General features: G+C 38.7%; 1 protein-coding gene across 1 annotated transcript in view; it reads left to right on the top strand.

Moving 5' to 3' along the window:
• Positions 1-14431, top strand: part of AFAP1L1 (actin filament associated protein 1 like 1) — a 35480-nt gene extending 21049 nt beyond the window's left edge. The window contains exons 10-19 of the mRNA XM_070934397.1: positions 347-440; positions 1824-1976; positions 2769-2980; positions 3618-3763; positions 5841-5919; positions 6154-6265; positions 7075-7239; positions 9312-9490; positions 12402-12530; positions 14203-14431. Of these exons, the coding sequence (XP_070790498.1) occupies positions 347-440; positions 1824-1976; positions 2769-2980; positions 3618-3763; positions 5841-5919; positions 6154-6265; positions 7075-7239; positions 9312-9490; positions 12402-12530; positions 14203-14226 (1293 nt within the window). The 3' untranslated portion in view covers positions 14227-14431. The remainder of the gene's footprint in view (positions 1-346; positions 441-1823; positions 1977-2768; positions 2981-3617; positions 3764-5840; positions 5920-6153; positions 6266-7074; positions 7240-9311; positions 9491-12401; positions 12531-14202) is intronic.
• The last annotated feature ends 1313 nt before the right edge of the window (positions 14432-15744 follow it).

Consider the following 15744-nt stretch of genomic DNA (forward strand, 5'->3'; position numbering starts at 1 on the left):
TATCATCTTCCCTGAGGGAGCATAAAGCAAACTCTTTTTTTTAAAATCCAGTTCTTAAGTAACCAACAGCAACACTACAGTTGGAAATGACTAATTTTTGTCTGTTTGTTAATCAAAGTATCTGTGCTGCTCTTCAAAACTAACTTTTCCCTGAATGACTTACAAGTGTGTATTTTCAAAGTAAAGAGCATTTGAGTGCTATTTTGGATAGCAACCAATATCACTTTCTTCAATGAGCTTTGCTCAGTGAAGGCAATTAATCTATAAGCATTTTGAGCCTGGAAGAAAGCCCTGGTGGAAAAAAAAATACTGACAACCAACTGGATGTATGTTCTTCTTTGACCAGAGATCATCTCAGGATAAACATACTTCTGACTCTGACAGCATAGCAACAGCAGAAAATGGTTCTATTCTGCCCCAAAGGGAGAGCCACGAACAAGGTGAGTCTGATATCTTCCCACTTTATAAGAGGAAAAAAAATGGCTGGGAATTAGAGCACATACACTAGACGACTTAGTATAATCACTAGCACTGATGATATTACCTAGTTTGGGTAATGAAACATCTGCAAGAAAACAAGTAAGGTCAGAAGTACCAAGGACCCCTCATGTCAACTCTGAGCTACAAATATTCTCCCTTATTGGTACCACAGAGGGATAATTTAAACCTTATCCAATGTGTCTAAGAATTCATTAGTAAAAGATAATATCAATAAGCTGCCACCTATCAGACTTAACTACTTGATCCATTCTAGTTTATCCACCTGGGAGTTACTACTCTTTTTATTCAGGATTTCTCCCTTCAGCCCAACTCTAGGTGAACTAGAAGGGATAGAGTTGAATCTTCCTGTCCAAAGCCCAGTTACACAAAAACTACAAACGTTGGACAAATCCTAAAATACAAGAGGTAACTGGGTAATTGTACAGTGTTATAATCAATAAATATTTTAATGAAAAGATTTAACCAGACAATCCCTTCAATAAGACATATAAAGAGTTTGCTGAGGAAAAGGAATATAAAGAAAACAAAGGAAGGGAATCACACAGAAATCCAAGTAGAAGCAGTGCAGTCTTGTACCTATTTTGAAAAATCTCTGTGGCAAAGATGCTAAAATGACCTAAGCTTAAAGGATATATACAAAACAGATGTTTTCCTAAATGGTTTCCTGCCAAACAATTGCTACAGTCATCCTTTAAGAAGCCTCATTTTTCTGTACTCCCTTATCTTGTTCCCACTCATCTATATATATATATCACCTAATAAAATAACTTTTCCTAAAATTTATTTCTGGTCCTTTCTTTATCACCATTCAATGAAGCACATCATGAAACTATCACCAACTTATACATTTGTAGTTTTACATGCACCTTCAATAATCTAGATAGTACCAGTTCATACCATCTAACATACAATTTACCCCCTTTTGTCTCTAATTACACCGACACACTTTTACTTTCATCAGCTCAGCTCTGCAAAATCCAACACCTTCATCCTGATCTATTAGACTTTTCATTATTACTTTTTCATTTGACAAAAATACAATGTGCGTGTAGCTATCCTGCAACTGTTGCCCATTTTCACATAGAAAGTAAAATGAAGCAAATACTTTTTTAAAAGATAGAAGTTGAAAACAAGATTATTTTTTAAAATAGAAAAACAATTAAGAGGCAAAAGCATATGATCACCCAGGATACTATTTATCTGATATATGGCGAGATATGCTCTAGATAACTATGGAAGATGGGAGGGAAACCTTTATTCATGATTTTTTTGCTGGCTCAGATAAATCACATGCAAACTTCATGTTCTGTTCCTTCTCCAAGGGAAAAGCAAAAAAAGTGGCTTGGCTGAACTCAAGGGCTCTGTGAGTAGAGCTGCTGGGAGGAAAATAACAAGGATAATCAGTTTCTCAAAGAAAAAGGCTTCCCCTGAAGATACCCAAACATCCTCTACAGAAGAAGACATCCCTTGCTGTGGTTTGTATTAGGACATGAGTAGGAGCACATTTAAGAGGGAATCAGTCACTGGGGGGGGGGGTAACCTGGGGGTGGGGATAGGGATAGAAATGCTTGCTCAGCTATTTCCTTGCACTGCAAATAGATAATAAAAGTGACAGATAAATGCACACTCATTTCTTCATGAAGTTTCAAAGGGAAATCCAGCACATAGTAATCTTGGTTCTTATAGTAATCTCATAATAATATAATAATCTTATAGTAATCTCATGCATCCCTGGAATAATTCCCTCCCCCACCCCACCTTTCCATTTTCTAAAGCAATAAAACAATTATTTTGCAAGACCTTGCTCCTGACATCTACATATTCTGATTTGTTCAATCTAAGGGTCTTACAATACTGCCTTGCTTCTGGTACTTTAAGATGTACAGCAAATCATTTAGAGCAAAAAAAATTTATTCTAAATTTATGCTCTGTGGGGGGGGTATGGGGGGGTGTAAAAATAGAGATGTATGTACTCAGGAAAAAAATCTCATTGATAATAATGCTGGGAAGAGGAAACCAGCCAGATGTTATTTAACTCCAAGTGTCCAACTCCAATGTTAAAAGTCAATTACATCCAGAAAACTTCAGGTTTCCCCTCCTTTAGTCTGAAGTAATTTTGGATTTGGGAACCAACTGCATCATATCTAAGTGCAACATTTTCTGATTGCCTAGGAAACAATCTCTAGAATTTTTAATCTCTCTCTCTCTCTCTCTTTCTCATGATGGCCATTGCACTAATGCTGATCTTCTTTCATATTTCCTGACAGGCTACTTGCATGTTCTTGTTAACCAGTGTTGGAAGGAACGTTGGTGTCGTTTAAAAGGCAACATGCTTTATTTCCATAAGGACCGCACAGATTTAAGGACCCATGTAAATGCCATTGTCCTGCGGGGATGTGAGGTGGCACCAGGACTGGGCCCCAAGCATCCCTTTGCTTTTCGTATCCTTCGCAATGGACAAGAAGTCTCTGCCTTAGAGGTAAAGGAGCTTTTAGTTTTCATAAAGAATAAGAATGCTTTTATTTACACCTCTACGCATGTACATTTAGGAGTGATTTTTCATTGTGTAGGTTCAGTGTTACCATATCCTGTGATCCGCCATAGTTTATCTTCATTATGATTTCTTGAATAAGCTACAACACATGGCCACATTGCACTAATCCATAACCCATTATTTCTAGATCAAATAGTTGAATTCACACAATACACTAAACCAAAATCAGACAAATGATTTAGCATGCTATTGAATCTATTCACTGCAGTGGTTAGAATGCAGTACTGCAGGCTACTTCTGCTGACTGCTGGCTGACTGCAATTTGGCAGTTCAAATCTCACCAGGTTCAAGGTTGACTCAGCCTTCCATCCTTCCGAGGTGGGTAAAATGAGGACCCAGATTGTTGGGGGCAATTTGCTGACTCTGTAAACCACTTAGAGAGGGCTGTAAAGCACTGTAAAGCGGTATATAAGTGCTAAGTGCTATTGCTATCTTTATTTGATTAGGTAGTACTGCTGTAAAGTTATATCTTTATCTTACTTACTTGCAGGAAAAAATGTTCCATGTTGCTTCCCAGAGAAATATTTATGATTTTACTTTTATACATTATCTACTCATTTAGGCAAACAGCTATGAAGATCTGGGACGTTGGCTTGGATTGCTGCTGGTTGAAACTGGTTCCCAGACCACTCCAGAGACCTTGCATTACGATTATGTAGATGTTGAGAAAATAGCCAACATCATCAATGCTGTGAGACACTCTTACATGTAAGAGCTCCTCTTACTGATATGTTTGTGACATAGCTAGGTTGACAAGGGGTTCTGTGTCTGCCTCTGCAGATTGCTTCCATACTTTCTCCTGGTCAATGACAATAATAAATTTTCTGATATTTCCTAAAACTTTTTTGAATCTAAAGGTAAATGGATAAGCATGGAATATAGGTGCCTTTTAGGCTACAAATATAGCAATATCAAGCTAAGGGTCTCTACTGCTGAGTTCTTTCCCTCTTCCTTTGTCAGGGTGGCAATTAATCCCATTCCGCTTTGGGTAATTGCACCTTAATTAGAGACGGATCGTGGCTTTTCCTTGGAGTATACTTTTAAAAAAAATAAAACCTGAGATATATTCTAATAAAACTCATTTTATTATAAAGAAGTAAAAAAAAATCTTACTAGCTAATGATTACATCTTGGCAGCGTTCCTGCCTTACCTCTTGGCAGGTGAACAAAGAAAGTTAGAAGAAAAGTGAAAGAATGTGGACATGCGCAGTAGCTTCAGAGATAAGACTCTGTCTACCATAAGTCTTAGAATGGGAGCCCAGCTGACAAATACAAAAAATGCAGTGACATCAGCAGAACATTATTCTAGAGTGACATTTGATGTTATCTGTGTCAGTTTCAGTCATGTCTCTGTTCCCAGTCAGTACTAGTCACTTGATGTTCATTCATAGTAAGAAGTGCCTAGCAGATTTTAGATTGCCTTGAGGCTGCCCTTGGGCAGTGTTGGAATTGAGGAGATGGGGTGGGGAATGTTGCTTAAGCATTGCTAAAACGAATGACTTAAGTCAATCTTACTCATGGGCTTGAGATATAATGAATGCAACATCATGGGGGCATGATACAAGAGATTTGCTAGGTCATCTATGACAGGGTTAGTGGAGACAAAGCCTAGCACAGATAACTCTATATTCATGATACTTGACTTACTCTTTGATTCTTAAAAGTAAGCTACAAAGCTACATTGCCAAAGAAAAAAATTGGAACTGTCTGCATCTAGAAAAAAATAAGTGCAAACTACTCTCTAATGTGAGAAGTATAGAGATATAGTCTTTAATTTATGACCATTCATTTAATAACCATTCAAAGTCATTGCAGTCTAGGAAAGAGTACTTTATGGTCCATAAAACATGTAAAACATTAAACTATCCCCCTACACTTCCCCGTAGTAATGTAACTGCATGTCAGGCACTTGGCAACTAACTTGCATTTAGGACCTGTTGCCAGATGCCCCATGATCATGTGATTATCATTTCCAGTCTTATCTGCTTCCCCATAAAATCAATGGGGAAGCCAGCAGGGAAGGCTGCAAGTGGAGGTTACAGAGGAGGGGAGGAATCTTTCAACAGACTGCAGGAACAGACCTGAAATTTTCAGGATTTCAACCCCATTCCTGTAGTTGCCCACCCCCCTGCCTCCCAAAGCATTTTCTTTCTGTGAAAGGAAGGGAGAGTAAATCCTTCAGTGTTTTGCAGGAATATTTGAGAGCACAAGAGATGGGAGTTTCTGGGAGGATTTCAGCTCTGTGAGAGGTGAGGTCCTCTGGGTAAGCTGCTCTTTAGCTGTGTTTTGATTTAGTTTGCTGTATCAGGTCCTTAGATAACAGCAAGCCCAGACTTGTCATAGAGACAGGTATCCCAAGGGATCCTGTCTCTATTTTGGATGTGCACTTCACATATTTTATATATTTCTGTCCTCCAGAAATGCTGGATTGCAGTTTGTAACAATTCCAGTCCTATGAATAACAATTACAGGGATTCAACCTTGATGCAGCTAAAAAATCTGGATAAAGGAAATCTGCATGATATTTCATGATCAAGAATCAAAGGCTAATTATGTCCTCCTATTTTTTTGGTTTTCCACTTTTCAAAAGGCATGTTCTCTCCTGCCTTACCAAAAACACTAGCTTTGGCTAAATACAGCAAGATGAGGTGACATTTGTCATGGAATTTCAGAAAAGTGTTTAGATTCAGTTAATAGCAGGTAGAGAAAGATCCTTATCATCTTTACCTATTAAATACTTGCTTAGAAAATTAAAGCTGTTTTTAATCTATTACTTCTTCTTCAGGTGGGCCAGCTCCTCTCTTGAGAACCAAACAGAGCTAACTCGTGTGTTATATGATGAAGTCCCCTACGAGAAGGTGGAGGTAGCAAAAATATTATCCTGTTTTCTTTCTTTTTTAAAATTTCCTTGACATCACTATTCTTCTAGCTTGCATGTGACCCTCCCTTCCCAGTTGCTTGGCAACTTGTGGAGAACTGTTCCCAGGCAGAAATAGTTTCCACAATCTAGGGAAAAACTGGATTTCTTACTGAGACCTCCTTGGTAATGCTCTTCATGACATCACAATTGTTTTTGCCCTCCTGTTTCCTTTGTGTAGTCAGAAAAATCAGGGTGGCCATCAGGATCCCAGGTGAAGCGCCATGGCTCTTCTTGCAGTGAGAAATCACGCCGTATAGATCCACAAGTTAAAGTCAAGCGTCATGCATCAAGTAGGTTGGATGGAGTTCATCTGTCATATATTTGGCATAATGTCCTGGATCAACCAACTAAGAGAGGGAATGGGGTGGGGGGAGAGGGATTCGTCAGGAACTCCCATTCCTAAAAAATAAAATAAAAAATTCAGCTGCATAGCACAACATATTAAAGCACAGAACCCATTCTTTGTTTGATGTTTCTGCTTTTGTCAAATTTTTGATTGCATATGATTTGAACGCTGCTTCTTAATGACCAAGGATTACTTACATCTCTGATAATGCAAGAATCCCAATTTGCAGGCCTGGCTAACATCCTTGTAAACCTAAGCTAATACTATATTTTCCCTTTTATAGTGTCCCCTTATTACTTGTGATACAGTCTTGAAATGGCCGAGTGTGAATGAGAGTCCTAATTTTCTATTTGCAATTTTCTACAATGTTGTAAGAACGCTGGGCAAAGTCCACCGGGGATTCCTGTGCTGTATAATCCTCTGAAATTTGGTCTATGAGAATGGTGGTGTCCAGACGTCCTGCCACAGACATTTTCCTAATAGCTATAAATCATTTTAGCAAGGATGCTAGGTTAAGCTACAGTTGTAATAGGCTCATTAATAATTCATTTATCGAATGTTAGAAATATCAATAATAAGCAATTTCTGGAAAACAATAAGGCAGCTATGTTGGAAGTACGGGAGTTACTGATGACACTTTGGTTTGAGTCTTTAAATGGGGAACTGTGTGTCTTTGAGCTTCATTTGCTTTCTTTGCTGCTAAAAAAGAGCTCCCCTCAAGAACCTGTCTGTTGTGTGTGTATGTTTGTGCAGATGCCAATAATTATAAATATGGAAAGAACCGAGCTGAGGAAGATGCTCGGAGGTTCCTAACAGAGAAAGATAAGCTGGAAAAGGAGAAAGCGTCCATTAGAAATGAGCTTATTGAACTGCGTAAAGAAAAGCGGGAACTACGGGAGGCCATGAAGAGCAAATCAGGTACAGTCCTGCTTCAAGGCGAGGGCAGTGAGGCAGTGCCTTTTCTATTGTCCACATTATAGTAGGTTTATGGAGATGGTTTTTTTGTTCAATATGTAATAGGTAAGAGGATCTACATCTAAGTCTCCTCCCCTGGCTTCTGGAAGATTTTCTTCATTATCAGTTTGGCAGACATTTCTGTTTGAAACTGTGCAGCTCAAAGTTGCACCCCACCTGCTATGACCTCCCCCAAACCATCTGTGCTCTCTGCCTCCCTCATTTTGAAGGTTCAATGAGTTAGATTCACCATGAGAGTCTAACTATTGATGAAGAAGAAACGGTGTCAGGTGATTCCTGCAAAAAATTACAGGTAGTCCTTGGGTTACAATCATTTCTTCAGCAACCATTCAAAGTTATGACAGGACTTGCAAAGGCCCCTCAGAGTTCCAGGTATAATAGCATCGCTGCAGTCCTAAGATTGCAATTTCTGATGTTGTCTGCTGGCTTCCAACAAGCAAAGTCAATGGGAAAGCCAGCAGGAAGTTGAAAATCATGATCATGTAAGGTCCTCACTTAATGACCCATGCAGTCCTTGTTTAACAATGGCTAACCAAGACTAAGCAATGCAATCATGTGATATCATGCTTTACAACCACATCAGTGAGAGTTCCTAATCTCAATTGCCTTCGTAACCTGAGGTCTACCTGTACCTCCACATTACTCAAAGGTGGAGCATGCTGTTAGGCTTTGCACCTTGTTCCTTCCCATTTAATGCTAGATATATTGCTAATATCTCTTCAGTCTGCCAAATCTACACAGCTTCAAATTGATCACTAGTCCTGCCTTTCAGAAAAGAAAGCTCAGGTGCTCCACCTACTGGAAAACCATGCTTTCCATTTAAAAATATCAATACTATTATCTGAAAGCTTGGAAGGTAGAGGACACTAAAATTTATTATATGAAGTCCTCGACTTATGACTAAAGTTGAGCCCAAAATTTCTGTTGTAAGCAAGACATTTGTTAAGTTAGTAACTCAGTTGTTAAGTGGATCTGGCTTCCCCAATGACCCCCGAGGTCACAAAAGGTGATCACATGACCCTGGGACACTGCAATCGTCATAAATATGAGTCAGTTGCCGAGCGTCAGTTGCCAGTGCTGTTGTAACTTCAAATGGTCACTAAATGAAATGTTGAGGATTACCTCTACCTTAGTTTGCCACATCCCAAAGTACTTGTTGTAATAATAGAAAAATATGAAGAATTTGAAAGGGGTTTTTTATATATAATTAGGAATAAAAGACATCCATAAATATTCCTCATCCAAGTACAGTGAAAAGGTGAAGAAAAAAAATATACCCTCTATATCCACTATAAACACACACACACAGAACAGCTTTTTCAAAAGCTATCATGAAATGAAGAAAAAGCAGGATAAAGGGAGAGAAATAACACCAGAAAAATAAAACCACAAACTATTTTCCTAGAACAAAAAGTATAAACAGTTAACAAAGTTATTAATCTTCTGTTTGTTCAGCTCTTATCAATATGACAAGAATAAATTTCATTTTTATTTCCATGTAGTATTAGTCTTCTTTAGCAATCACTTTTATTCTCTCTCGCTTTTTCTAAATTTAAAACCATATGTGGTATTTCTGGACTCACTCAAGAAGCAAGGGATTCAATGGAAAGTCTAGCCCAGTATTCTGCTGGGCCCATGAAATTCAGAGCTAGAAATTAGATGGAATAGATTTATCCTCAGGGAAATGGGGAACAATTTTTGACCACTTATATTCTACCTTCAAAATAGACCATTTCTTTACATTGTGATTTTCTACATAAATCACAATTGTGTGATTTATGATTTTTAAATCATAAATCACAACAAATCACAATTTATGACAAATTGTGATTTGTTGTGTGTTATTCTTGAACTTTGTTAGGTTCGCTGGAGAACCATTTTGGAAAGACGTATGAACTCTAGAATCTGCATAGTTTCATTAGTTTCTTTCAGATTTTGCTTCATGTAAGTCACCCTGTGGTAAGATGCACAGAAAAAAATGTAATAATAAGTAAACATTTCTATGTTGGTAACAGGGAAAGACTTGAAGGAGCTGGAACAGCGTGTTGCAGCCTTGGAGGAGCAGTGCAAAGCAAACGAGGCCAGACGGGTAGATCTAGAAATCAAGCTAACAGAAGTGAAAGATCAGTTAAAGCAGTCACTAGCAGGAGGGCCAGCTCTGGGTCTAATTGTAAACACCAAGACTGAAAACAAGGTAAAGAAATAGCTGTCTGCTTTTCCAACCTCATATTACAGCCATTTCAACATAAGTAACCTACGTAAGGGCAGAACAAAAATAATGACAGTCACGAAAATCCTACAACTGTTTATTTTGCTGGATATTTACAAAGACAACTATTTGAAAGAACATGCATTCTTTTTTAAAAAATATGTTTTATTGGTGCATTTTTTCATTAAAAACATAAAAAAATTCCATCTCTATCTGAACAGCGTGTTGTCTGGGCATAATTCATTGTAAGTAAAGGTACAACAATAACCATAATCATACTAGTAATCTTAATAAACATATCAATATTAATCGTAAAATAATAAAAATAAGTTTATCCATCTTGCAATATTTTCAATACAGATTTTTATTATCTCTTTGAATTCTTTTTAAGTTCTAACCTTTGTTTTTATTGGTTAACCATTGGTAAAATATATCCATGTTAAAAAGTATTCTGCTTCTTTCTTTTCTTTTATCTCAAGTGTCAATCTATCCATCTCAGCACATTCTAATATTTTTTTTATTACACTTTCATCTGACGGGCCTCATCATTTTTCCATTGTTGTGCAAACACTATTCTTGCTGCCATTCCTACATGCAAAATTAAATATGTATTCCCTTTATTATACTGTTCTGGTAATATCCCCAGCAGAAATATTTCTGGTTTCAAATCTACGTGTTGTTTTATCATTTTTTCTAACCAAGTATGTATTTTAGTCCAGTAGTTTTATTTTTATTTTTTTGCCTTTGGGCATATCCACCACATATGATAATATGAACCTTGATTACATTTCCAACATTTAGCTGATAAGTTTTCAAACATCTTAGCTAAACTAGCTGGTGGTAAATGGCATCTATAAAACATTTTGTATAGATTTTCCTTATAGGTGTTGACATTGTTAATTTACAGTTTCTATCCCACAATTTCTGCCATTTGTCTAATTCTATTGAGTAACCAAAGTTTTTAGCCCATCTTATAATTGTTTCTTTCACTTGCTCTTCTTCCATTTTAATACTCAATAAATAGCTATAAATATTTTAAATTAATTTTTCATCTGTCCCTAGTAATATCTGGTCTAGTTCTGTTTGTTCTTTATAGAAACCATGCATTCTTGCATCTTTCTCATATCTTGATTGTATTTGCATGTATGGTCACCATGCAAAAGAACATACATTCTTGTGTCATTTTCTATGTTGAAATAAATCCATTGTATCCAACCTCATAATTGAATATTTAACTGTGCACTTACTGTGCATCAAGAAAACCAAAGTGCCTTTAGGTTCTGAATGCACAGTCTTTCCACTGAAGGAGAAACAAAAGGCATGGTGTGACTTTATAAACGTGAATAACTCTTATTTTGCATCCTTTCCTACATCACTTAGCAGTAAATGTAGTTTCTTTTGCCAGGGTTTATATTTTATTGAATATTTTTTAATTGACAAGTTTCTGCTGTAAGCACCGGCCTTTGTTAGACTTGTTTATTACAGCACGCTTAGTGAGAGGCATTGCAAGAAGTTTGAAGAAGACATAGTGTACATGTGGGTCTTCTCTCGTCTCTTCAAACACTGTCCTGAAATTATTGCAAGGTGATATTGCCATCTGAACTTTCAGGAGGTGCAACATCTTAATAGAATAACAGAGTTGGAAGGGACCTTGGAGGTCTTCTAATCCAGCCCCCTGCTCAGGCAGGAAATCCTATACCATTTCAGACAAACGGTTGTCCAATCTCTTAAAAACTTCCAGTGTTGGAGAATTCACAACTTATGGAGGCAAGTCGTTCCACTGATTAATTGTTCTAATTGTCAGGAAATTTCTCCTTATTCTAGGTTGGTTCTCTCCTTGATTAGTTTCCATCCATTGCTTCTTGTCCTATCTTCAGGTGCTTTGGAGAATAGCTTGACTCCCTCTTCTTTGTGGCAACCCCTGAGATATTGGAACACTATCATGTCACCCCTAGTTCTTCTTTTCATCAAACTAGAACTACAAGACATAAACTAGACATCTTAGATGAATCTGATTTTCTCAGGCATCTCTCTGGAAGACAGAGGTTAGCTGGCCCTTGGGCAAGCAAGCAGAAACCACAATAATTGAAACTAGAGATATCATTTTAGGATGCTTATAGAGAGGGTAAACCAAGATATTCCATGATGGAAAGGCATCCAGGAAAGTGCTACTGGCTTGTTAGAAGAGCAAACATGGGACAAGATATCAAGACATACTTCAGTATCATAGAGATAATGATTGCATAAAGAGTGAAAATTATTCTTTTCATTTCACTCCTTTATTTGTATCAGAGAAAGAGAGTATCAGAGGGTACCCTTTTCTAGGGGAGTCAATTAATAATGACCATAGACTACAAAGTATAAAACACATAATTGTAAAATCATAACCGCTGATTAATGGAATTCACTTAATAAGTCTTTGCATGATATGGTGAAAAAGTTTTTTCTCTGATGTTGAAAAAGATTTTTAAAAGGTGGTGTCAGACAAACCTCTCTAAGGAAACCATTCCAAAGATAGCTTAACCTAATACATCCTAATTGAGAAGGCTGTCCCTATTTACCAGGCCTTAAAAGGGAGAGACAGTTTTTGTCACTGGCCAATTTATGTTGGAGAAGGTAATTCTTTCCATTTCTAATTTTCTTCACAGAGATAAACAGTGCCTAGCGAGTAACTCCTTGGAATAATAAGCATCTGTCTTCTTCCAGTCTTCAACAAAGTTTGCCAAATATTTTGAGATTAAAACATTCTGATCCATTCCTCAGAGATCAGAACAGCCTGGTTGGCTCTCTTCCAGTTTGGAACAAGCTGTTCCAAGGTCATTGTGGCATTCCAGGATTGGAACATTTTGACTTTGAAATGGCACACCTATATGGTCGTAACTATTTCTTTTTACAGGACACTGTTACCCAGCCAAATGGAAGTCCCCCAGACCATTTGGTCCCAGTTAACTGTGCATCAGAAATGAGGAAGCGAAGCCCCTCTCTCCTTCCCGCCAACAAAGGGACTGTGTTGCAGAAAGCGAAGGTATGGAGTCCATCTTCATACAACAATTTCAGCCCTTTCCTTCTCCAGAAATTTCAAAGTCCTTCTTTATGTCCCTTTCACATAACCTATTGCTTCCAGCTAGTTTATAAATAGCCTCATGCAGATACCTATTCTGCTGCCCCTATCCCACTACTGCCATGAATCTATTGGGAAATGGGTACATAGCAGGGGTGAAATGCTACCAGTTTGCACTAGTTCGGGTGAACCGGTAGCGGTGGCAGCAGGTGGTTAGAAGAACCGGTAGCGGCAGCACAAGGCTCCGCCCACCCACCCAGACACCTTTACTTCTTGGTTTTAACCAGGAAGTAACCTGTTTTTTACCCTCTGCACATGCGCAGAAGGGTTTGCGCATGTGCAGAGGGTCCAAACACGCACGGCACATACACTTCTGAACCAGTAGGGAAGGTAAGTAGATTTCACTCCCGGTACATAGAATGGCTTCCCTCACCTTCTTTCTTTTTCAAGATGAGTTTTCCAACTTGCCTCCAGAAATGCTGACCAGTTAGTAGAGAATTTAGATAAAGGGACCAAGGATCAACCTTCCTCCAGCCATGTTAAGTGAGTTATGTCTGTGAAAGAGATTGGAGAGTAGGTGTCCAAGGTGCCCTCTTGTTTCCTACCACACCAAAAAATAGCCAAGCTTAAGTTTGGGTCTAGAGGGGCTAAGTGGGGTGGTGTTCTCTTAATTTCCTTCAGCTCCTCCAACCTCAATGTTTCTGATTTAATGGTCTCAGAATGATTCCAACAAGCAAGTTACTTTTGGCCTAGTTACAAACCGGCTCATTGGTTATAGTCAAAGCCCATAACACCAAGTGAGCCCATTGTCTCAGGCAACAGTTGCTAGGGGATTGGAAACAAGACAGCTGGGTTTGCCAACTTGCCTTCTTTTGAAATGAAATTCAGATGCTGGTCCTGTCAGCTCTACACATCAAATGGAAGGATGCCATCTTGCCTTTTGCCCATAGTGCAGCAAAGTGAGGGCCAATCCTGTAAGAGATTGCTGACTTTTTGTGGCAGGGCAAAAATATATGATCTCTTTACGGAGGTTATGACATTTCTATAATAGAAAATATATAGTACATATTTGATCACAAATTTTGGTGAGAATGTCGTTGGTGAAAAAGCAAGTTACAAAAGTCTCTAAAGCAGTGACTGCTAACCTTTACGGCACTGAGTTCCGAAACTGAAGCGCACCGGAACCCGGAAGAGAGCAGCTGCTCTTCCGGGTTCTGTTGTATGCATGTGTGCCAGATGCGCGCATCAGAACTTGGAAGAGAGCAGCTGGCTGGTGCACATGCATGCAACGGAACCCAGAAGAGCAGCTGGCGACAGTGTGTGTCCCCCCCAGAGAGGGCTCTGCATGCCACCTCTGTAACGCGTGCCATAGGTTCGGCATCACGTCTCCAAAGAATTCCTCAGCAGCATCCAAAGGATATTTGAAAAGCAACATTTATCCCGGGTACATAACTGCGCCTCACTAAATTTTGCCTCCTTTATGAAAGTTCAGCTAGACCCAATATATGTACTCTACTCTGGCTTCAGGACTCAATTTCCTCATTTCTTTCTTCAGTTTATTCAAGCATGGTTATCTCCTTTGTAACACAGTGGCCTACAATGTTGTTTCCTCACCCCACCCTCCTTTTTTTCCTAGGAATGGGAAATGAAGAAAACATAGAGGATCTCTGGGCCTTCATCCCTGAGGCGAACTCCTCTCAGATACAGGGACACTCTTGAGAAAGGCTAAAGCACCACAAGAGTCTTTCACCCTGCAAAGAAATTGCAGAATACTGAGAAACTTGGTTCCTCCACAGCGAGAGCAGCCAACTTCCACTAAATGAAGGATTAACAAGCAGAAGAGCTTTTGAAAACTGGCATGGGTAACAGGGAGGGAGGGGACATTGGGAAGCAGGGTGGGGGAAGAGAAATCTTTTCAAGGATTTGTTTGTTGTGTGTGTTCTTAGAGTACTCTTTGTTGAGTGGCCTAAGAGGAGCAACTCAGTAGGGTTGGCCTGTCAAGCATCTGGACTGATCCTTTTGCTCTTGGTAATAAAGCAACCAGAGAATAGATATTTTCATGATGGGGATGATGGGGATGGTGGTGGTGAATTTGTTCAGAGATCCTCATTCAAAGAAAAAATCATCTAAAACCTTGGACAAATCTTGTTGCAACTTCTCTCACACGGGAAGCCAGATGAACATTCCTCAGTGCTAGGAAATGAGGCATGACATGGAAGTGCCTTAATCAGTCCTCATGGAGGATATTATTTAAGCCCCCGATTCCATCAGCCTGATTCAAATCTCCTTTTTTTTCTGCCAAACCACATCAGGGCAGCAACTGTTGAGTAATGAGGGCACAATAGAGTCCCAAAGAGAGAAGACCTAGTCAGAATGATGTTTTTAACTCAGGACTGCCAATTAGGAATATTCTCAGTCTCTCTCTCTCTTTCTCTCTCAGGCTGCTATTGTTTAATGTGTTAAATAAAATCAGTAATGGGTTAGGAGGACATGGAAGGTTTTCTGGGTTTGGTTTGACCCAGGAGATATGTCATCCTGCCTCAATTATTTGTACAATTCCCCTTTCCATTTTTTCTATATAATCCAATTTGTAATGAGAAAGAACAGTGAAGAAGTTGATGGCTATAGCAAGAGAATCAGCTTCTGCAAATGTATATAAATTGCTCCAGAGCTATATCTTTAAAGGTGCTACCTCTGGTCAATGGGACTGCTGCTGAAGGACTTTCCCCATAAATCAGCCACTGGAAGATGTTATGTTTGTTCATAACATAAGTTATCTTCCACTCCCATTTCCAAGAAAAATCCTTCTTTTAGGGAACAGTGGACAAGTTCATTTTACATTCATTTTGCACTACATGGAGGTTCAACTGCCTTAATAAGCATAAGGTCTCCGGTCAGTTTTAGGCTTACTAATTCCTGGAAGATGTGAAGAAAACTAAAACTGGAGCACAGCCTGAAGAGGAGACCTCAAGGAAAACCCCAATCAATGTCTACAATTACCTTCCTGTTGTACTATTCCAACAGACCAGAAGATATAGTGGTTTGTCTTTCGCTCACAAACATTAAGTGAATAGGTGCTTTTTTCTTTCTGGATGCATAGTGTGACATATCTTTGATTATTTAAGAACAATCTGCACTTTAACATCTGGATCCTCTGCTCCACTGTCTTTCAATAAAA

This window comes from Pituophis catenifer, unplaced genomic scaffold (assembly GCF_029215685.1).
Source record: "Pituophis catenifer annectens isolate HBS135680 unplaced genomic scaffold, rPitCat1.0.hap2 SCAF_2, whole genome shotgun sequence".
Taxonomy (NCBI): Eukaryota; Metazoa; Chordata; class Lepidosauria; order Squamata; family Colubridae; genus Pituophis; species Pituophis catenifer.